The sequence below is a fragment of the Aplysia californica genome, unplaced genomic scaffold, assembly GCF_000002075.1.
Source record: "Aplysia californica isolate F4 #8 unplaced genomic scaffold, AplCal3.0 scaffold01060, whole genome shotgun sequence".
NCBI lineage: Eukaryota > Metazoa > Mollusca > Gastropoda > Aplysiida > Aplysiidae > Aplysia > Aplysia californica.
The window spans coordinates 113,357-135,308 of record NW_004798330.1 but is presented as its reverse complement, the minus strand read 5'-3'; the positions used below and the strand labels follow the sequence as shown (position 1 = coordinate 135,308).

At 37.4% G+C, this 21,952-nt stretch overlaps 1 protein-coding gene across 10 annotated transcripts in view; it reads left to right on the top strand.

Moving 5' to 3' along the window:
* The window catches only part of LOC101858982 (ATP-dependent translocase ABCB1), an 81,313-nt gene that overhangs the window by 25,507 nt on the left and 33,854 nt on the right, over positions 1-21,952 (top strand). For 4 of the 10 annotated variants that reach the window (XM_035973206.1, XM_035973207.1, XM_035973205.1 and 1 more), the window contains 15 exons: positions 741-752; positions 1,216-1,266; positions 6,135-6,292; positions 6,615-6,844; positions 8,204-8,316; positions 11,099-11,270; positions 12,388-12,559; positions 13,670-13,794; positions 14,517-14,691; positions 16,556-16,669; positions 17,175-17,285; positions 17,891-18,016; positions 19,385-19,588; positions 19,860-20,030; positions 21,395-21,556. In XM_035973206.1, coding sequence (XP_035829099.1) covers positions 741-752; positions 1,216-1,266; positions 6,135-6,292; positions 6,615-6,844; positions 8,204-8,316; positions 11,099-11,270; positions 12,388-12,559; positions 13,670-13,794; positions 14,517-14,691; positions 16,556-16,669; positions 17,175-17,285; positions 17,891-18,016; positions 19,385-19,588; positions 19,860-20,030; positions 21,395-21,556 — 2,096 coding nt within the window. The remainder of the gene's footprint in view (positions 1-740; positions 753-1,215; positions 1,267-6,134; positions 6,293-6,614; positions 6,845-8,203; positions 8,317-11,098; positions 11,271-12,387; positions 12,560-13,669; positions 13,795-14,516; positions 14,692-16,555; positions 16,670-17,174; positions 17,286-17,890; positions 18,017-19,384; positions 19,589-19,859; positions 20,031-21,394; positions 21,557-21,952) is intronic. The other 6 variants (XM_035973208.1, XM_013089833.2, XM_035973210.1 and 3 more) reach the window with 3 other exon arrangements.

Genomic DNA, 21,952 nt, shown 5'->3' with positions numbered 1-21,952 from the left:
GTTTGTCATGTGATTGTGTTAATGTGTGCGTGCGTGCTTGTGTGTGTGTGTGTGTGTGTGTGTGTGTGTGTGTGTTCAAACGTTTGTATGTGTGTGTGTGTGTGTGTGTGTGCTTGCTTGTAAGTGTGTGTTTGCGTGTGTTATTACATTACACCCCAGTAGGCTACGTGTGGGTGGTTGGCGGGTGCTCTGGTGTGGTTTGCTTCTTCTTTTCGATGAAACACATGTCGTCCTTATCTCCCCTTCTTCTTTTTTATGTTTGCTACTCTCTTCTAATCTTCTGGTGGTCATATGACCTTATGCGGTTGCGAGCGACGTAAAACGTCTACTAAAACAAAACAAACAATCCCATTATTCATGTTTATTGCATCTTCTTGTGTGTTTTGATCTAATTTCGAGCTGGTTGTTCTTGCATCTAAATAAAACTGTAATGGAAGTTTTTTGCCGAAATAAAATGTAAAAAACTGCCATGCCTGTGTAGGTGACTGTATGAACGTGTACGAATGATCATTTGTGCTCACACCTTGAGTGTACAAATTAGGAAAAGGAAGTCGGCTTAACACTGTGAATGTCATACCGTATTTCAGTGTGCAAGTTCTAGTAATTAACTAATTGAACCTAGAGTATCATGTAGAAAATATTGAACATAGTAGGACACATGGACAGGTCCCCCATTTCATTTTTTTTTCGATATTTCAACTTCGAATTTTTACGAAACATCATTTTTTTTTCTAAAACAGAGCGCAATGAAGGTAAGCATAATTTATGTACCTCTGGTATCGTATATTTAGAGATTTTATTTGAACAGCCATGTGTGTCGTGGATCACTTGTTTTTCCCCATTGCTTTTCTTTTTTTTTTTTTTCTTTTTTTCTTTTGGAGGGGATAACGAAGGAACCTGATTATGCGATAACATAATTTATTATGTGAAGATTGCTACCCTATCCTGTAAAATTATGTTTCTCTAAAGATGTTCTCTCCCGTGGCGTGTACTTTGCGATCTCTTTTGAACTCGTCAACTCTCGGAGAAAAGAAAGGGGGTTATGAGTCTGCGAAAGACAAACACAATATTTTAAATCAACTCTTACTCTTAGTCTTGTGACGCGCGGCGTTTTTTTCTCCCCTTTCATTCATGTGTACAGATCTGTATACCGAAACTGTGTTGCTGTAGATAACAATGTCATTATACGTGTTTTATTTATAATCTAACTTTCAGGTGATGGCAGTGAAGTTTCCCCTGCTGAAGTTTACGTAAATGGTCATTTAGGTAGGAAAGGTTCACGGAATTCTGTTTCACCTTTATCATCTCCTGGTATGTTTTAACTTGCCCTTATAAGGGCGGTTTTCTGCTGTGTGCTTTTCTCTCAGTTTGGAATGGAATCCTGAATTCACAATCTCCAGAACTTGCAAGACACGTTTCCACCCTCTAAATATGTGATATTTTAAAATCCTGCACCGTCATACTAACACTGCATGGAGTTTTATTTAAAAATTGATATTCTGTTGTTGTTGGTGGTGGTATTGTTGGGGTTGTTTTTTTGTTTTTTTGTAATTTTTTTTTGGTTTGTTCTTTTTGTTGGTTCTGTTTTAGAATAGATGTTATTCAATATTTGTTCATGACGAACGGGGTTATTCCATAGAGTTGTATTTTAATATCAAAGACCGTGTACTCTTACGTAATTCCAGTTCCCCAGGGAGCGTATTTTGACTCAATTGGATACCAAAAAAGGTCAGGGAAGGAAAGGTTGCGCGCGCACTCAACCAAAGCGCGCCCATATAAGGTGCGATCCAGCGCAAAAAAGTTTTGTTTAGAGAGGAGAAAGCGGCGGCCGTGACAGTGCCCAGTCTAGGATATTGTAATTATTAATCCAAGTCTATGTGTTATTTATAGATATATACTTTATTAAGATCCATGGCATGAATAAAACATGTGCTACATTGGCAAACAAAACGAAAAGAGCTGGAAAAAAAAATAAAGACCAGGACGCAATTTATTAAGCATATGGAGAAGTTTGAGAGGGATAATTTAGATTATGATCTACATGTAATTGCACGTGTCGTTTTCACCTTGACCATGAGAGGCAAATTTTTGCTATGGTAACAGTGATCCTTCCTCTTGTAAGGATAAAGTAAGTGCACAACAAGATTAGCAGATGAGTAAATAGAAGCACATTGTCATGATGGCCGTCATTTAGCGCATGAACACCCCCCCCCCCCCCCAAATAAACAAACACCCGTGTGGTTCCCGGGACCCTGTCCAACTGACAGGGGAGCAAAGAATAGGACCACTGTATCCGTACCGTGCATGTCGTAGAAGGCGACTAAGGTCGGTTGGGGAAAAGGTTAGCAGCCCTTTCCCATAAAACAAAAACATCTACAAAACCATCAACAGCAAAAAACAACACGACCGCCAGTTCTGGAAGATGGAGGACCTTCATCACCGAAGAGAGGAGAGAAACTGGAGTGTAGAATGACGCTGGGTGGTGATAGCCGAAAGGAAACCATCAAGCCGAGAAACCTCCTGTCGACCAGAAGAACCACCTGTCTTTGCACCTGGAATGTTCATACAATGTACGAGGCAGGGAAGGCACTGCAGGTTGCAAGAGAGATGGAAGCCTACCAACTAGACGTACATATTGGGTCTTTATGAGACGAGATGGATGAATGCATGGGAGTGCCAACTTGCTTTAGGGGAAACAATTCTCTACTCTGGACATACGCCTACAACGCAAAAGAGGTAGAATACAAGATCAGAGCCAAATCATGCAAAACTTGTCTGAATTTCGGGAGAGAGATCCCCCATAAGAATAACATACCAACAACAGAGCACACCCACCTAGCACTTAACCGAAAATTGCACCTTCCCTCGACATCTAACCATGCAAGAGGAAGGATAAAGTGCGTTGATTCAAGGGTCCATAAAGCCTGGACTGCAATACCAAGTTGGCCAAGGCACTTCGAAAATGTTAGAGGTCGTGGTAGAGCGGTATGCTTTATGGGATTGAATTTAAATTCTAAAGCATATCGAAATTAAGTTGGTCTTGCGTTGTTTAAGCAGTGGCGCCCTATTTTTATCTTTCTTGATTTCTTTGTAACGGCATTAACAACCATATTATACATAGGCTTATGCATAGTCCTTCAAACACAGTAAAACTCTTACTAAACACACACTCACACACACACACACACACACACACACACACACACACACACACACACACACGTACACACACACACACACACACACACACACACACACACGTACACACACACACACACACACACACACATAACACACACACACATAACACACACACACATACACAAAATTATATACTTATAATTCATTTGTTCAGTGTCTTTTCTTTTCACTTTGATCGCACTGTTCAACTTATGTTGTTTTTTGTCTTAATCTAACGCACAATTTCAACTTTACTAAAACTATCTCACGCTTACTGGTTCACCTTAGTGATATGGTTCAAATTATTGACCGTTTATGATTGATTTGTGTGTTTTCGTATCAGCCTATTATCTAAAGGAAACCGCAGTTTTTTGTGTGTTTTGTTTTGAGTTGTTTTTTGTTTGGTTTGTTTGTTGTTGTTTTGGTTGGGGGGTGGTGGTGTTGTATTGTTGTTTTTGTTTTTATTTTTGTTGTTTGTCATGGGTTTTTGTTGTTGTTGTTGTTGTTGTTGCTGTTTGTTTGTTGTTGCTGTTTTTTGTTTTTGTGGGGGGGTGGGGGGTGGGGGTCAAACTCTGAAGGAAAAGTAGGCCTACTTTGGTAACAAAGACTGAGTCGAGTAGTCAGAGGTGATTGACAATTCAATTCACAATATGTTTTCTTTATTATTTATGAGATGATTACCAAAAAAGTAGGCCTAGATCTATATAAACATAATAAGCTTATTTCTCTCGGAAGTGAGTTGGCCCAGTGCGTTTACTGTAGTTTCTTCGATTGCAGTTTCTTAGAAAGGTTTATGGGGGATATTGGGACATGTCTTTCATTGTAGAAATGCATTTCTTGTTTTCTTGTTGTTCTAAACATTGATTGCTATTAACCCTTGAACCTACAAGTTCTTTTGTTTTTAAAATTAGGCCCTATAGCCGTTCGAGAAACGACATTTTCAGGGGGGAGGGGGTTACTGATGAACTAATTAATTAATTAATTAATAGATTAATCAAAATCAGTCAAATCTACTAGTCCCTGGTCTACGTACTTCTCACTTTGAATGCAGATATCTTTCACTGATCGCTCCCCGACTGTAAAAACGTATTTGCTTTGTCTTCGTGGGCCTAGGCCAAGTGTACAGTGTCTCGTCCGTGTCAAAGCTAATGTGTGTTGTAGAACGATAAATTATTCTTGATGTGTATAATGTGCGGGTGTTTGTTTATAATTTGCTTGTGTGTGTGTGTGTGTGTGTGTGTGTGTGTGTGTGTGTGTGACTGACTGTGTGTTTATGTGGCATGGAAGGTCTATTTTGTTGTAGCCTACCGTTCAGACTTCAGTATTTGGGATGAGGTTGGATTGCAAATTATAAAGAAGAATACTAATCTACTTATGCCCCTTCCCCTCTCCCCCGGCATAGATATATTGAGTCGTTCATACAGTTTTAATACGTCTTTTTTGCATGACTTCAGAGAGCTAGAGACCTTAGATGAGTGCATGAAGTAGGTCGAGTAAGATCCGAATTAAGGGCCCAAGTAGAATTTTATTGAAACAATCGATCCTAGTCATGTTGTGACTAAGAGGAAGTACTGTATGGTATCAAAGGAGGTAGATCTTCCTTCCTTTCACCGTCCCAAATGGCTCCCTTGAAAAAGAAACCCCAAAAAACCCCATTCTTACTAATATAAAATGATTCATTATAATTAACTTAATTAGCATGTAATTAGAATTTTTCTTTTTTTTATTGGGGAGGGGGGGGGGTGTTTTCGGATTGGGTTTCTTTTTTTTTGGGGGGGGGGGGGGGGGGGCGAGGCCCCAAAAAGACGCACCGTTGGTCTTTCATAAAGTGCAACACACGTTGTGTGAAATCACATTTGAACCCCCAACGAAGGAGACATAATTATGATTACATGTATTTTCAAAAAGGGGTAACACCTTTTTAAAAGCGTAGGCCTATCATTGTGCTGATGATGTCGGTGTCGCTTAGGTTGACAGAAATATATATATATATATATATATATATATATATATATATATATATATATATATATATATATATATATATATATATATATATATATATATATGTGTGTGTGTGTGTATGTATGCTTTAATTATTATAGTAGAGGGTTTTACGGCGCTCGCAACTGCATAAGGTCATATATGAGCGCTAAGGGGTGTCAACAGAGAAGTCTTTACAGGGAATCAGACTTACTCTGCTCACCTCTCTAGCTTCAACAGCAAAAGGTCTGCTTCAACTATCAAGGCACCCCGGAAATTGCAGGCCACAAGAGTGGCAAACATACAAAAGAAGTAGAGGAAAATGGCAACAGTAAGGATTAGGGAAAAAAGCAGCAGTTCCCTGTTGTAGATCAGGCATAGTTATGAGCTTGACATGAATCAGCCCATTTAAAATTCTACTGTGCTGGAACAATTACAAATGTCCACCCTTTGGGAATGGCCTTAAGTCACTACAGTCAGTGGCACTGCCCCGGAGGGATATATATAGGCCTATATATTACCTATATTAAACCTTGAAACGGTAGGCTACCTTTATTATATATCTGATAACAGATTCACCACATTTTTTATATATATTGCTTACATGTCTTTCTTAATTTCCTCACACCCCTTGGTGTCCCCAGGCATTAACCTTACCTCAGTAGATCGTTTCAAGGGATAGAATGATGAGGTGGAAATCTTTTCGGAATATTTTCCTCTTCACCATCTGAACTCGCACCTCTGACTCCCAGTCCCTCACACAGTAGGAAATGAACATTGATACTTTGATGATAATTGTGCATTATTTTTGATTATATGATTTGAATTTTATCAGAGCATTTGCTGTTGAGTTATTTTGATAAAGTTCAGTTCTCTAAGTGGCATGTAGATATTTTGTCAAAGTTTATTGGTTGCCTGGCGTAGTGAGCTGCCATGCATTCAAACTGCATTTTGTTTTGGCTCATTCGCAGAGGAGCAAAATGGCAGTGGCCCATCCAGGCCAAGCACAGCTGTGGGGTCGGAGAAGATCGACCGCGACAAAGATGGAGGGTCATCGGCTGATGATGGAGAGAATGGCAAAAAGAAGAAAGCCGATGAAAAAGTCAACATGGTCGGGTCTCTGGAAGTGGTATGTCATCAAGCTTTCAGAGAGGGTCATTATCAGAAGTTCATAACTGACGTCTAAGTATGATTCCTTAACATTTTAAAGCGAATCTTTCTCTCAATAAATTTATTGAAAAGAAGTGTTTCTCAATGAATTCGCCAGGTGGTTGAGATACTTTGAATTGGTTGTTGGTTTCACTCTGTAAAGACTGCATGTTGTCATCAAAAACTTCTTAAACTGATCTGTTTAACCATTTGAAGATCAATTAAATGTTTTTAGAAATGAAGTTATTTGAAATAGTTACATGCACTTTTGAAACCCACTTTTTATGTGTCTCACTATACAGTTCAGGTTCTCAGACTGGAAGGACAGATTGATGATGTTTGTTGGATCAATTTGTGCCATCGCTAATGGAGCTGCTCTACCCTCCATGATTGTTATTTTTGGAGAAATGATTGACTTGTTTGTGGACACAGGAAAACTTGAAAATTTCTTGAGATATGAAATTGCGGCTTTCATGAACAGCACGGGATTGACAGTAGAGGAAGTATTCAAGGACGTATCTATTCTGAATCCGTAAGAATAATTTCACTCATTGTTAGGTCATTGGATCAGAGTCTGTAGAATAATGTTTAGGTCTTTTGACTTGTAAATGAAAAAGATGAGTTTGATTGTCACATGGGAACCTTAATTTTATTGTTTTTGCTCTTATGTCCCATTCAGTCTGGGTTAGCATTGACTAGCAGGGTTGAAGCATCTGATCTCATGTCAAGGGTCAACTGATTATATTCCATGTATGGGGAAAAAGTATTTTTAAGATAAATATTGACCAGTTTTTCCGATGTATATAAGGAGTGAACGGGAAAAACGGGAATAGTCACAAACTGAAAATTGTGAGGGTATCAATTTTGAACGCTTGTTGACTCATATCTGTGTTTCTGTTCAACTTTTGGTTTGTTATTGTTATTGGATTTCCCATTCAACAAACATAGTAATAAACCACCAATCAAACAAATATTAAGTTATGAGTCCCCAGTCTTTAAAAATTGACACTCTCACAATTTCCAGTTTGTGACTATGCCCATTTTCCCCGTAGATTCCTTATATAATGCAGTCAAAATTGTCCAAGATGGTCACCCATTATTGAAGAGAAAAGTGTTTGTGTTAGACAGGTGGATATCTCAGACAGTTTTACTATAATGTCGAAAAAATGTCAGCAGAGAAGTGAGAAGTGATCGTTTATACAGGTAATTCTCTTAGACAGGATGCTGTTAAAGCAGGTTACATTGTGTATATATATATATATATATATATATATATATATATATATATATATATATATATATATATATATATATATATATATATATATACAATGAAGATTTTCATTTTCAAGCAATAGGTATTATCATATGAACCAGTTCTAGCCTATATCTAACACAGTTTGTGTGCATGTAATCCATTTATGTTGAATAATATGATAAGCAAGACAGATTCTAGAAAACATGATATCCTTTCCAATCTCTAATAAAATTTAGATTACCCTTACTTACTTTTAAAGTAAAGGGCTATAGTTAAGATGACTGACTAAGGCTGCTATGATGTCAATATTATAGCTATTTTGTGATTCTACTATAGTAAGGAGAATAAAACACATGCTGATTTCAGACACGCATACTAAAGTATCTTGCTATCAGCTGCCGGTAACCATGCATATTTGTATGGGTGTACCTCAAATTTCCTCCCTTTGAAACAATGGTCTGTTTGGAGGATCAAAGGCATGTGGTGGGAAAGAAGCATTTCAAGGCTTTTCACTTTTTGCAGGATTTTTTAATTTGGTACACTATATACACTTGGTTGTGGCTAATTCTGGTTTTTGTGCTTGTCAAAGTATAAAGGGAACAATAAACTCATACTTTACCTTTCTTTCCCCAGTGGTAAATGCACAGAGTTGTCAAATTTCTATGGTGGAAACATTACATGTGCTGATGTACCAGTTAGTGATGGCATCCTCGATGCAATGACAGAGTTTGCCATATACTACTGTAGTAAGTTACCTTATAGTTTGTTAACTTCTCCTACCGTCATACAACCAACAATTTATGTTTGTAGTTCATTGCTTGTGGGCCCTGTTATAGAGAGCTGTTCTTTAGTCTTTAAACTTGATGAACAGATATAGAATTGCACTTTTTTACTCACAGTTTTTAGAGTGAAGTATTGTCTTAAAAGTCATATCCTAAACTTTGAGCACCCACTAATGAGAATCTGTTAAACTCACTTTTGTCTCTCATCTTTTCTTTGCTAGCTGTTGTGTTGATCTTTGAGTTGTGGTTACCATACACCTGTTTGCATCATCTATATTCCTAGTGTCCTTTGGTCAGTGTCTTCTTACTAAATCATTTTGGAAGATGGTCCAAAAAAGTTTTGGAATTGAGAGTGCTTCTGTTGAAATTAATCATGCTTTTAATATACGAAGTGGCTAGCTGTACTTAAGTACGGCTAGACTGAGAGTCTAGCCGTACTTAAGTACGGCTAGACTGCAAGTCTAGCCGTACTTAGATCTAGGTTTGGCCCTATCGACTCAAGCCTGTTAAGTACACAGGTCTCATTAGATCTAGATCTAGTAATTATTCAGGTTCAAGTACATGCAAGTCAGTAAGGCACCTTTTTGTTTTGTCTGAAATACAAATACTTTAGGCATTGCAAACTAAAAATTTCATTTACAATTTAGCCATCAATATTAAGTACGGCTAGCCTGACAGTCTAGCCGTCCTTAAGTACGGCTAGACTGGCAGTCTAGCCGTACTTATCTTAGGCCCTATTAACATTAGAAAACAGGAGGTTTAAAATACATGCACTGTCATTTAGGCACCTGGTTTCGTCTCAAATACAAATACTTTAGGTACTGCACACTAAAAAAGTATATTTACAATTCAGTAGGCCTATTTTTTGTTAAATGGTCAGTCTAGCCATCATATTAAGAATAAGTACGGCTAGACTGCCAGTCTAGCCGTCATTAAGTACGGCTAGCCTCTTCCTTTAATATATGTCGCCCCTAGTATCCAATGTACGAGGGGCATACCAAAAGTTTTTTTCCTGACCTTGAAATGAAGTAAAAAAGGTAGAAAGCTAATATTTGGTACTAAGCTTATTCTTTTTTTGTAGTCGCCTCCCAGCGTTATACATGTTTGTCATCTGTGCAAGACCTTGAAAATAGAGGACCCTCTCTATATGTCAGAAAACCAGCCTTTTTTTACCTCATTATCACCTTTTTTACACCAAAATGTTATCACAGCATAAGATGGCCAATCAGTTCCATATACGACATGCATCTCCGTAAAAATATTCTGTAGTTGCTTGCCTTGTAAGAACAATTAGTACTTCATTACTGCCCTGCGCTCAATTTTCTCCATTTTTATGTTAAAACTGGTGAACAAAATACCCTCATTCACTTACAGTGTGCTGGTGGTAAAACCAGTAATCTGAAATTTCCTAAAATGTACAAGCATTCTAGAAAGATGATTGTTGGCTTTCACCCCAAATTTCAGCTTACTACCTTTATTCTTCCATGGCCAGGTAAAAAACTTTTGGTATGCCCCTCGTATAAGGGTGCTTCATTTTTGCTTCTGTCACCTGGTTTTAAGCCTTCACTAATAACAGTACTGTCTAGTTAAGTATATCATATTTGCATGAGCAAGTTCATGATGTAAATTGTTCAATATCATCAACTGCTCTTCCAGGAGACAAAAAACAAGTGGTGATGGAACACAATTTCTAAAACATCTCAACATATTCTGAAAGAGCTTGACTTTTTGACTTAGCTGAAATCATTATTCTGACATTCAATGAATTTGAAGTCTCTTTTACTCATCACAGAGTGATCTGCTGCTTCTTATCTCAAACTCCAGCTAAACAGGGTTATGTACTTGAGAGATGTGATGACAACTTCTTAGGTGTAGAGAGAGATCTTGCCTATTTAGTTGAAAGCTTAACATGTATTGGGGTCCCTGGAAAAGTAAAACAAACAGAAAGTGTGAACAAAAGAAGATATCACTTTTTTTAGCTTTGACTAAGTTGTTACCTTTGAAAATCAATAAGAATTAATGTGTCTAAAAGTTTCAAAGACATACATAGTGGGGGGTGGGGGTTTGGGCAAAGTGGCACAGCTCTGGTATAATTGTAAATATTTATCTCAAATTATTAAAGAAGCATACTTGCATTCTTTTTGCTGCTGTTACATTTTATCCCAAAGGTACATAACATTTTGAGCATGTGAGGATAAGAATAGAACTAAATTTAAAAAATGTCGAAGTTCTTATTGCGTCTTGCTCAGTGGAAACGAAGTCATTTGATTGCACACCTTTCCTCATATATATGACTCATATTGAAACTAAGTGTCCTCCCTCATGCCACTCTCCTCTGGTGTGAAGGTTGTCAATCATTACATATTCCTGGCACCCAAATATACATAAGAGAAAAGTACTCAGTAGTGGTACCAATGTGCATTTTGAATAAATGATGAAAATACTCAACCTTTTGCAGGTACAGTTGAAAAGTGTTTTACCACTAAAAATTGATTATTTTTTAATGAATGTAAATTTAAAAAAAATTTTTAATTGTATTTTTGCTTTTTTTTTTTTTGGGGGGGGGGTGTTGTGGTCTAGAGATAGAACCAACCAGGTATTGCTTAGCAGTCAGAGATATTTAACAGCGACCTAATAATAAATGTCTTTGAGCTTGGCATGTTTTATTTCAACTGTGTAACTGACATTTGTTGTTAAAGATTGAATATATTGTTATATATAGAATGTTGTGCTTTGCATTCCACAGTAATTGGAGGTGGTGTGATGTTGACAGCATATCTTCAAGTGGCAATGTGGATGGCGGCTGCAGAGCGACAGGCCCACAGAATTCGTCAGGAGTTTCTGAAAAATGTCCTGAGACAAGACATTGGGTGGTATGACACACACGAAGCTGCTGAGCTGAACACAAGACTAGCTGAGTGAGTACGTCGTGTAGTTTGACATGTCAAGTTTTCTGCTTGTTTCATTTGTGTAATTTCTAATGGGAGGCTATTAAATAATAATAAAAGATAACATTTTTATAGTGCAAATCCCCGCTCAACAGCAAGCTCTATGCGCTTCACAATCTATACTATTACCCCAGCAGACTTCAGAGCATTCTGAAACAACCTCAACTTCCTGGGTAGCATACAGCGCAAGCAGCCATTTATAGGCACTAAAACACTAACATACTGACAAGATCTTTCACTGTTTATGGCCGGGTACCCATTCTCTCCGGTGTGAAGTGAGGAAAATTTGTGTAAAGTGCTTTTCCTAAGGACACAACATCGGGCCAGCGGCTCAAACCCCGAACACGCAATCTCACGATTATGAGTTCGGTAGCGTAACCACTAGGCCACCGACGCTATTCCATGTTTGTACAGAGCTGTAAAGTTACCTGGCGGTCCCAGGGTCTTGGTCTGGGAGGGGGCCCCTGTCCAGGATTGATGTTGTCTTCTCATCGTCCTGTGCTCCGACTAATCCTCCTTCAGTCTCTAGCAGACGTCGTCTGCCTATTTCCCACTTCTAAATGTGACGTCATCCAAAGGCGCTCTACTCCCTTAATTATACTGTCCCATAATAATAATAAGTGTCATGTCCCCTGACGTCACACAGAGCCAGTATTGTCATCCAATTTTCCACTGATCTATCCATCCCAAAGTCCTCATAAATTCAGCTCTATTTAACCTGTTTACATAAAAGAATGCCAACCTGAGCAAGTATGAATGCTTTATGCAGTAAATATAATGATGTGATGTGTGGTACGTGTAAGTTGTAATAGAATCAAAATGTAAATGCAATAAAATAATCTTCAACAGACAATACAAATTTGTCAATATGTCTGTTTGATGAGTAATTTAAGCGTCAGCTTAAAATTGATGATTTTTCACCAATACGCACCCAATATGAATATATCTCCAGCATTAACTTTCAGCTTTCATTTATCAGCGCCCATTAGAATTATAAAATTACAGACATGCCTTGTTTTCACAGCACACCACACACATGGTAAACATGTAATTTTATTTGCTATCTGCTGAATTTTTTTCTATGCAGTGATGTGACCAAGATCCAAGATGGAATTGGTGACAAAGTCGGATCTTTCCTTCAATGGTTTTCTTCTTTTGTTGCTGGATTTGTCATTGGCTTTGTGTATGGGTGGAAGCTCACACTAGTCATCTTAGCAGTCAGTCCATTTTTAGCAGGGGCTGCAGGATTGTTCAGCAAGGTAACTTCTTTCTCAGTTTATTTGCTCAGTAAACAGAGGTACAGGTCAATAAAAAAGAGTTCTGCTTACGAAGGATCTAGTTAAGAATATATTTTTCCATCATGTCAATTCAATCCATAGTCATTTCTCTGTTTGATAAGAAAAAAAATGTATATCAATGCAGAGAGTTTTTCATGAATTAAAAAGTATAGTTCTGAGCTAATTTTTAGCTCCTTTTTAACAATTAGATCTAGTTACCATATTTGGTAGTAACACTATTTCACAGATGCCTGCTGAGTAGGGTGATACGTAAAAAGAGAAATTAATACATTTGAAGCACACTTATGATGCTTTCTTCAGCAACGAGAGCAAGATTAGAGTAAAACAACCACCTCAAATAGTGTGGCTGTCTTGGAATGTGCATTGCATGACACATAAGTTACTTTGTGGGAAGCAGGGTTTGAAAACACATATTATTGTGTGGAAAGTTTAAAGTTATACACTTATTTTCTCTTAGCTTCATCATCAAATATACAGGGGGATTAAATAAGAATAAACCAAAATCATCACACAATATTTCAAATCTCAATGTGGCCACCACCATCTGCACGGAAAACATCAAGCCCATATTAGAATTTGTCCCAGATGCGCCTCAGAGTGTCTCAGGCCGCTGTGTTGATGATAGCTGGGTTTTATTATCTTTCATGTCATTGATATTTGCTGAAAGTGTTGGAACATATACCTTGTCTTTAACATACCCCCACCAAAAAGATTAACAAATCACACACAATGAGGTCCGAAGATTTGGCAGGCCAACTGTTGAGAGCGACGTCTTTTGCACCCCTCCTACCAATCCACATCTGAGGCACATTTTAATTCTGATAAGCTCAACCCCAGAAGCGCCAATGAGGCGGAGCTCCACCCTGTTGAAAAATGAAGTCATTTGAATCTGCGTGCAGTAAAGTGATTAGCCACTTTTATGAGTCAATGAATAGGAAAATGTAAACATATTTGCCATAAAATCGTCTGGACTGATATGGTATGCTCTTTAAACATCCAAAGGGGCGGATATGGTCTTGGGGGTATGTGTCCTTGGAGACATTATGATATTTTGCAATTTTTCTGTTAAAGCTTGCGGCTTCAATGACGGCGAAAGAGCTGGAGGCCTACGCCAAAGCAGGTGCTGTTGCTGAGGAAGTGTTTGGTGCAATCAGGACAGTCGTGGCATTTGGAGGACAAGAGAAAGAGTCAGAACGGTTTGTGTGCCATCTCTTTTATTGTTAAGATTTTATGTCAGTTTCAGGAAAATGTTAGAGTAAGGGATGTTCACTGCATTTAAATGTGCTGAAAATGAAATTCCAGATTATTATTGAAATTGTACTAATAATTGCCAGGAATGGGCTTTATTTGTTTATTACTCAGGTATTTTAATTTGATGCCATTGTGAACTGGCTCATAGCTAATACCAGACTTAAATTAAATATTAGCATTGTGTGTTCAGTATTGAGTCTGTGTCAAAGTTGAACTCAGGAAACAGTGCGAAGTGTTGTTCATCCTCACCTTTGCTCTCAAGTGAAAACATTCTGATCTGCAAAATTAAAGCACAAACCTGTTTTTTACTTGATTGCATTCATGTTGAGCCAGGGGTGTCAAATACTGTAATGTACATAATTTTTTATTTCCCTTTTATCAGCTAAAATAATCATATTGCAGAATTTTGTTTACAACTTAGAAATCAATTAAATGCTTAGAAACTTTTGGAGCTTTTGTAATAATGCTGTACTTTACTTTTTTCTCTCAAATTGAATAGTTTATTTGATTTGCTTTGTTAACATTTTCATTTTTAAAGCTGATTATTTTGTCCATATGAGCTTTTTGACAAAGAACTACGTCATTCATTGGGAAGAAATTTTTTTTAAGGAACCTGGCCCAAATTATGTTTAGTTGTTAATACTAAACTATGCTGATATTCTCTCAGTTATGCTGGTAACCTCAGTGAAGCAGAGGCCTTTGGTGTGAAAAAAGGATTCACTAATGGAGCATCTATGGGCATCATCTGGTTTGTCATCATGGGCTGTTATGCTTTGGGATTTTGGTATGGAGGAAAACTCGTTCGAGAGGATAGCGACTATGATGTCAGCAACATGATTATCGTGAGTATTTTTCTCTCTCCTTGTATTTGTTATTACTTATCTAGTTATAATAGGAAAGTAAAAGCTCACAATCATCAGCTCTGGACTCCATGCTTTGAGTTTGTTTCATCCAACATTTTCATAATATCAATCAAAAACACCCCTTACTACTTTTCTTGACTGTCTGATGAAAAAAAGTTTAGTAGTTTTTTTTAGGCTATGCAATATTTAATTCATATTTTTTCATCAGCAAAAGAAAGGGACCTAAAAAGAGTAGTTACAGGCAAGATGAGAGATAAATTGTGTAGAACATGCTAAAATCCTTATTACATGTTATGTGAGCTACTGTAAAGTTTGTTGAAATAAGATTTCAAAGGTGAACTTTCCACCTCAACTCTTCCCTCCACAAACCCTCACACTCGGCCCACACATGGACAAACACACACCTGCACACACACACACACACACACACACACACACACAACACACACACACACACACACATACACTCACATACATACAAATGCACGCTTGTACACACACTTTCTTGCAGATACAGGAACAGGGATGAAGCCTGTTGAGAGACCTATAAAAACTAGAGTGTTGTCCTTGCTGTCAATGTTCTCTTGCTCTGAACCTTTCATAAGAGTTCAATGTTTTTGTGATAAGTTATGTTGTTCTTTTACTTTGAAAAACTGTAAATTACCTACTAATTATTGTACTGTATTACAAAATGTGCCATAACTAAAGTTGGGGCAAGCAGACGGACTGGTTCGTTACTCACGGACTCAGTCAGAGCGAGCGGGTAACGGACAGCCATGTGAGCGGACTGCGAGACTCAAAACAGTTTGTTTTTTGTGTCCGCTCCCCAATTTTACTCCCTCAGCGAGCGGACTGCGAACCTCAAGTCAGTTCGTTTTTTGGGTCCGCTCCACAATTTTATTCACTGAGCGGGTAGGCAAACGGGCGGACCTCAACAGACGAAATACTTGACGTGACATCAGGCCCGTCGTCAATTGTTTGCTAATTAGGCCTGATGTTTCAAACCATGAGCTGTGCCACAGGGAGTGAAAGAGGCTGGTGACGTAGTACTAAGTGTGTAACCTTTCACCCCATGTGGGGTCAAAACTGTGTACGTTCTAATTTATCTCGAAGGCAAAGTTTAAAGAATTCCCGACCAAAGGATTTTTTATGGGGCGGAGGGGGTAGAAAAATTTCCACCATGAACGCCTAGCTACAATGTGAGGGGGAGGGGGATTTTTTAAATCATATTAAAATTCTTTTATTTTATTTGTTCGTTTTTTTTTGTTTGTTCAGTTTTTGTTTTTGATTTTTGGGGAGGGGTGTACGTAGTATGCAATTGAAGGAGTCACTCCATCCGCCTGTCCGCCCAATCGCTAACTCAACAGTTGTCTCCGGGTCTGATGTGTAGTGAGTAGCGAACTACTCTTCACAAGTGGACGGCTCGTTACCCATCCACTCGATTGTGAGTAGTGCCAGCGAACCGTTCGTTATTCGCAGATGCTGAATTAACGAGCCTGTCCCAACTCTAGCCATATAACTCTTCCAAATGGGATCAACCTGACTGTTATGATATACATGTTAGACATAGTAATAATTGTTGTGTTACCTAGGGTTTTTTTGTTTTCAACGTAAATAAATGGGACTACTTCTTTTACATTATTTAATTACAGGCTTAATATGTAAGTAGGTCTCTATCAGTTATAGGCTGTCTGTTTACTTGGACAAATATTGTAATATTGCCAATGAAGATTGAGATTTAAACTTCCCTGTTGGAGTGAATCTCTTTCTTGTTTTCATGAATGAATATTTTCTAGTAAACGATGAAATCATTGACTAAATGTATTATTCTACTTTATCTCAGGTATTTTTCAGCGTTCTGATAGGTGCTTTCTCCCTGGGAAATGCAGCTCCAAATATTCAGTCGCTTGCCACGGCCAGGGGTGCAGCTTACACAGTGTTCAACCTCATTGATTTGGTATGTGTCTCCAATTATGTCAATGTGAAAGAAGAATAGTTCCAATAATTTTAATCTTTCTTCGGACGTGTGTCATTGCAATGATATTGGACAAACTGTTTCTCTTAAGTTTTGATGAAACAGGTTTTTTTTCTGAATTAACTCACCAATGTTTTATTGCTTCTAATAAACAAAGAATTCATTAAAAATAAACTGCAGAGTTAATGAATAGCTGTATAAAAAGATGTGTAATGATTATCACAGTACTTCAGCTCTACGCACTAATGTAAAGATGCTTGGTTTTTTACTCTTTTTTGTTGAATTTTTCACTTCGATACTCAGTTCAAGCTACTTTTACTTGATTTTGAATTTGCTTTTACTATTATTGATATGCAGGGTGATTTCTTGATGCAGCAGATCTTTTACATGATTTTGATCTGAACCTTCATATCTTTGTTTAGCTCATATTATGATACTTTGATTCTTTTTTATAATCCTTTGTAAATTATTTGATTTATTTCAACAGAAATCTGCTATAGACAGCAGTTCAGATGAGGGAGAGAAGCTTTCTTCTGTCAGGGGAACTATCCAGTTTCGTAACATTAACTTTGCATATCCATCTCGTCCAGATGTCACGGTAAGCATTGTATTTCCTCAATGGAATCAAGGTGAATCGTGGAAATCTTTTTTTCTTTACACAGCTCAGACTTAACTTTCAGTGATGGTAAAACCGAGCAAGCCTTCTCAATGGGCCTGTAAAACAATATCTAAAATCATATTTAAGTTTTGTTAACCTTTACAGTGAGTAGCAGCTTCAGCACAAGTGTAGATGCAAAAATCACAGGTTGAAACAGGAGTCAGCAAAGAAATTTATCAAAACAGCCACACTGGAGCTTTGATAGGCTCAAAAGTAAGCCTGAAAATAATGGAGACTGCATAGATGGATCACCAAAGTATATGCATCACAGGCACATATTACACTGTAACATGATTTTCGGATAGTGGCATATATGTGATATGACATCAAATGACACAAAAGAGAACAAAGAGACTGGATGATACGAAACAGGTAAAAGAAAACAACTGTTTTAGGAAGCTCACTTGGTTAAGATCTATTATCACCTAGTTTAGATACATGAGACATAATAGTTCAACATTAGATAGCTCTGGAAGGCAGATTTAGATAGCCATCAGAGCTCATGTCATGACCTCAGTGATTGATACATCTGTTTCTGTTCCCAGGTGTTGGATGGTATGAACTTGGAAGCTTTACCTGGACAAACAGTGGCCCTAGTTGGAGCTAGTGGATGTGGAAAGAGCACAACTGTCCAACTGTTGCTGCGCTTTTACGACCCTCTGAAAGGACAAGTGAGTGAATTCAGATAAAGTTAATTAATAGCAATAATAAATTACATTTGTATAGTGCTTATCCTTACTCAAGGTCAAGCTCTATTTGTTTTACAATCTATTTTATTACCCTAGCAGACCCTATAACAATCAGAAACATTCTTGGCCTCTGGTAAGCATACAGTGGAAGCCATCGATTAAGCCGATTAAGCATTCAAACACTAACAAACTGACAAGATCTCTCACTTTCTACAGCTGGGTACCTTTTGTGAGTTAAGTGAGAAAAATGTTTGTAAAGTGCCTTTCTCAAGAACACAGCATCAGGCCTTTGATGTGCTTTGAATCCAAGACCCTTTGGTTGCAAGTCCAACAACCTAATCACAAGACCACCGACCCCACAATAATTATAGACTAACTTTAGTTGCATCTACATTACTACCTAAGCAGACAGATGTACTACTGATATTCATTGCTTCTACAAAAAGACTGCAAAAGTATAAAGTTAAGCTAACATATAAGTACAAAAAACTCAAGTACCACTTTGAATTGTGCACATAGGCCTGTGTACAGAGATGTGTATGCAAGACAATAATTATAGATTTTTGCCATAGATTGTCACATCCTCAATACATGAACAAGAAAGTAGATACAGTCGAGATGCTTTAACAGCCAGCTGTAAAAGACAATCACCTGTACTATTGGCCTTTTCCCATTTCCCCTCTTATCTCTTATGTTATTTTTGTTACATTATAATGACACTGTTCAACAGCCACATGTTTAAGACAGCTACTATTCTCCTTGGCAAGGGCTGGCATCTTAGACAGTTTGGGCAGTAGGCTACATGTAATTGTACAATTTTTCGAAACTTTTGGATTATTAAATTTATGTGTGAATTTCTCTCTATTAACTCACAAGTTTGTAGGTCTATTAATTATTGGAATTTGTATCATTTCAAATATTATGTAATGTTAACAACATACTTGTCAATTAGAGGGGAAAATTCATGTTGTGAATGAATGGTATAAAAGCATGAATGCTATCACAAAGTGTGAAGCAGTGAAAGACATTGATTCTATAGACAGACCAGAATTCAAGGACATCAATAATATTCCTATAATTATAACTGTTGAAAGACATTACATATTATATGTTCTTTTTAAACAAATCTGAATGAGTTAAAGCTGTGTTTGTTCGATATTGGCAGTTACACTGTTATGGTCATTTTTTTTTGGTGACAATTTAAAATGATGTCCTTGCTTCTGGTCAGAGTATGATCTAAGTTTATTACAACTGTTAAGATTCAAGAGGTCTATAAGGCTAAAAAGAACTTTTTTTTTCCTAAACCGAGAAAACTCAATTCAGAGCTTATACTCACCCTCACACTTGCAGGTTTTTTTGGATGGCAAGGACATTAAAGACCTAAACATCAAGTGGTTGCGTCGCAACATTGGACTTGTGAGTCAAGAACCTGTGCTGTTTGCAACAACCATAGCAGAAAACATTCGGTATGGACGAGAAGACGTCACAATGGAAGAAATCATCCAGGCTGCCAAGAATGCTAACGCTTATGACTTCATCATGAACCTTCCCCAAGTAAGACTACCGCACAACCTCTATGAGGCACTTTTGCACTTTACCGTTTTGTGTTACAGTATACTTGTATTCACAAATGTTCTACATTTTAATATTTCACATATTGCATGAGCTTTAACATTTTTTTCAATATATTTTTAAAATATCTCTTCTTCATTTTGTAAAGGAATGTGTTTGCACTTGTTTTGTTGTGGCCAAGATTGTATTGATGAATAGAGGGTGAACATACAAAATGTTGCTATTCATTAAACCTTTTGTTTGAATTGTGCAGAAATTTGACACTATGGTTGGAGAGAGGGGTGCTCAACTCAGTGGTGGACAAAAGCAGCGAGTTGCTATTGCAAGAGCCCTCGTGAGGAACCCCAAGATCCTTCTGTTGGATGAGGCTACCTCAGCACTTGACACTGAGAGTGAATCCATTGTGCAGGATGCATTAGACAAGGTTTAGATTATGTTTTGGTTTTCATCAGAACATTTTTTTTTCTTCCTTTGCCTCCTTGTACCAATTTGAATATCTAAGCAGTTTAGGTGGTCAAAGAAAGCCCCCCCCCCCCCCCCATTAAAAAAATAAAAAAATTAATGGAAACGTTATAAAGGAGTTTTGATTTTTGAATCTGTAAAAAATTTGCATGATGATAACAATGAAGATTACTATGGTGTAATAATTACACTCTTCAGCTTTGAACACAGCTGAAGTGAGCTTAATTTCAAAATGAGGAAGTTTTTTTCTGTAATTGAGCACCTCAGTCTGTTTGCTTGGATGGTGTATCTCTTTCAGTCTGGGTTGGCTCTAACAGGCAGGGTAGAAGCAGCCCCCCCAACAAAATGATTTCAATTGTGTTAATGAGGGCTCACAGCGTTTGGAATGGCAATATTTTTAACAGAGATGGTTGACTCTTTGAGCTCTAGCCATTGGTACACCAGTGGTGCATAAAACTGCCCATATGCCTAGCCTCCCAGAACACTGGTGAGCGAGACCCTATCCCCAAACGGTCCTGCCAGGGACAAAAAGGGCACTGGAAATGTGTTGACTACACAGGATGTTACGGATTACTTTGAAGATTTTTCTGAATTAGATGCTGGTAATGACAAGGACTACACGGAGTCGGATATGAAATGCGATTCTGAAAATCAAATGAATGTCAGTAATGTATCGCTCAGGAGCTCAGGCAGAGGGACATGGTAGGCTCAGGAGGTCAGGGCTGAAAGGGTTGTTATTTCATTGTTTGAGTTATCCCAAGAACAATAGCCTATATTTAAAATCACTGCTGTTGATTTTCAAGACAGCAAGCCAGCAAAGAAGAAGTAATAGTGTAGACTGCAGAGAAAATTCATCAACAAGCAATAGACCTCCACAAAAATGTCTTCTTTTTTGAAAAATCTGGGTACTTGAAGCTTTTATCATGCTCAGTGCAGGTATAGAATGACTTAATTTTTAAATTTGAAATTACTATTTTTATATAGTGTGCAATGGAACAAAAATAATAAACTGTAATTCCTAAGTTTTGTAGCTTAGAATTTAAAAAATAAAATAAAATAGGCAAATTATACAGATTCATGAATCCATATTTTATCATAAGAGCTAAAATGGTAAGCTATCAAGGGATGCTTTGTTCATTGTAAAATATCCTAAAAGAAAGTGAAAGCTATTTTGTTTTTGTGGAGTTTATCTGAACCTTTTTCATTTACTACAGAGAGCCTTTCGTACATTGTGTTTTATTTCTATGACATAAAAAATTTCAAAATTGTTTATTGGAAATGGTAACTAACCCAATTTTTGTGTGTTCTGTTTTATTTTATTGCTAGGCTCGTGAAGGAAGAACAACTCTTGTTATTGCTCATCGGCTGTCAACCATCAAAACTGCAGATATCATCTGTGGCTTTGACAAGGGAACTGTTGTTGAAAAAGGAACTCATAATGATTTGATGGCCAAACAAGGAATATATTATCAACTTGTGACAAATCAGGTGAACTTTTGAGAAATTTTCACTACATTCTTATTTTTATATGTAGGATTAGAAATTTTACAAATTAATAATCAAAAGCCAAAATGACAGATTACCTTTTATGAAGTGCTGGGTCATGTCTGTTTAGAAATTAATGATGAGACCTGAGTGATTAGCCCTTATTTAGAGCTTTTTCTACAGATCACTGGTATTGCATTACACATTTCTAATCATTAGTGTTTGATAGTACAATTGTGGTAAAGGCAGTTCTTTGTGGAACAGTTTAAGCACCTACATAGTAATCATTATTTTGATGAACATTTGAACCTGTCCATAGGGTGTAATGGTTATTCAAGATTACAGAGAACAGTGACTTTTAGAAAACAGGTGGCCTCTAAGGACTGGGTCTAAGTTATG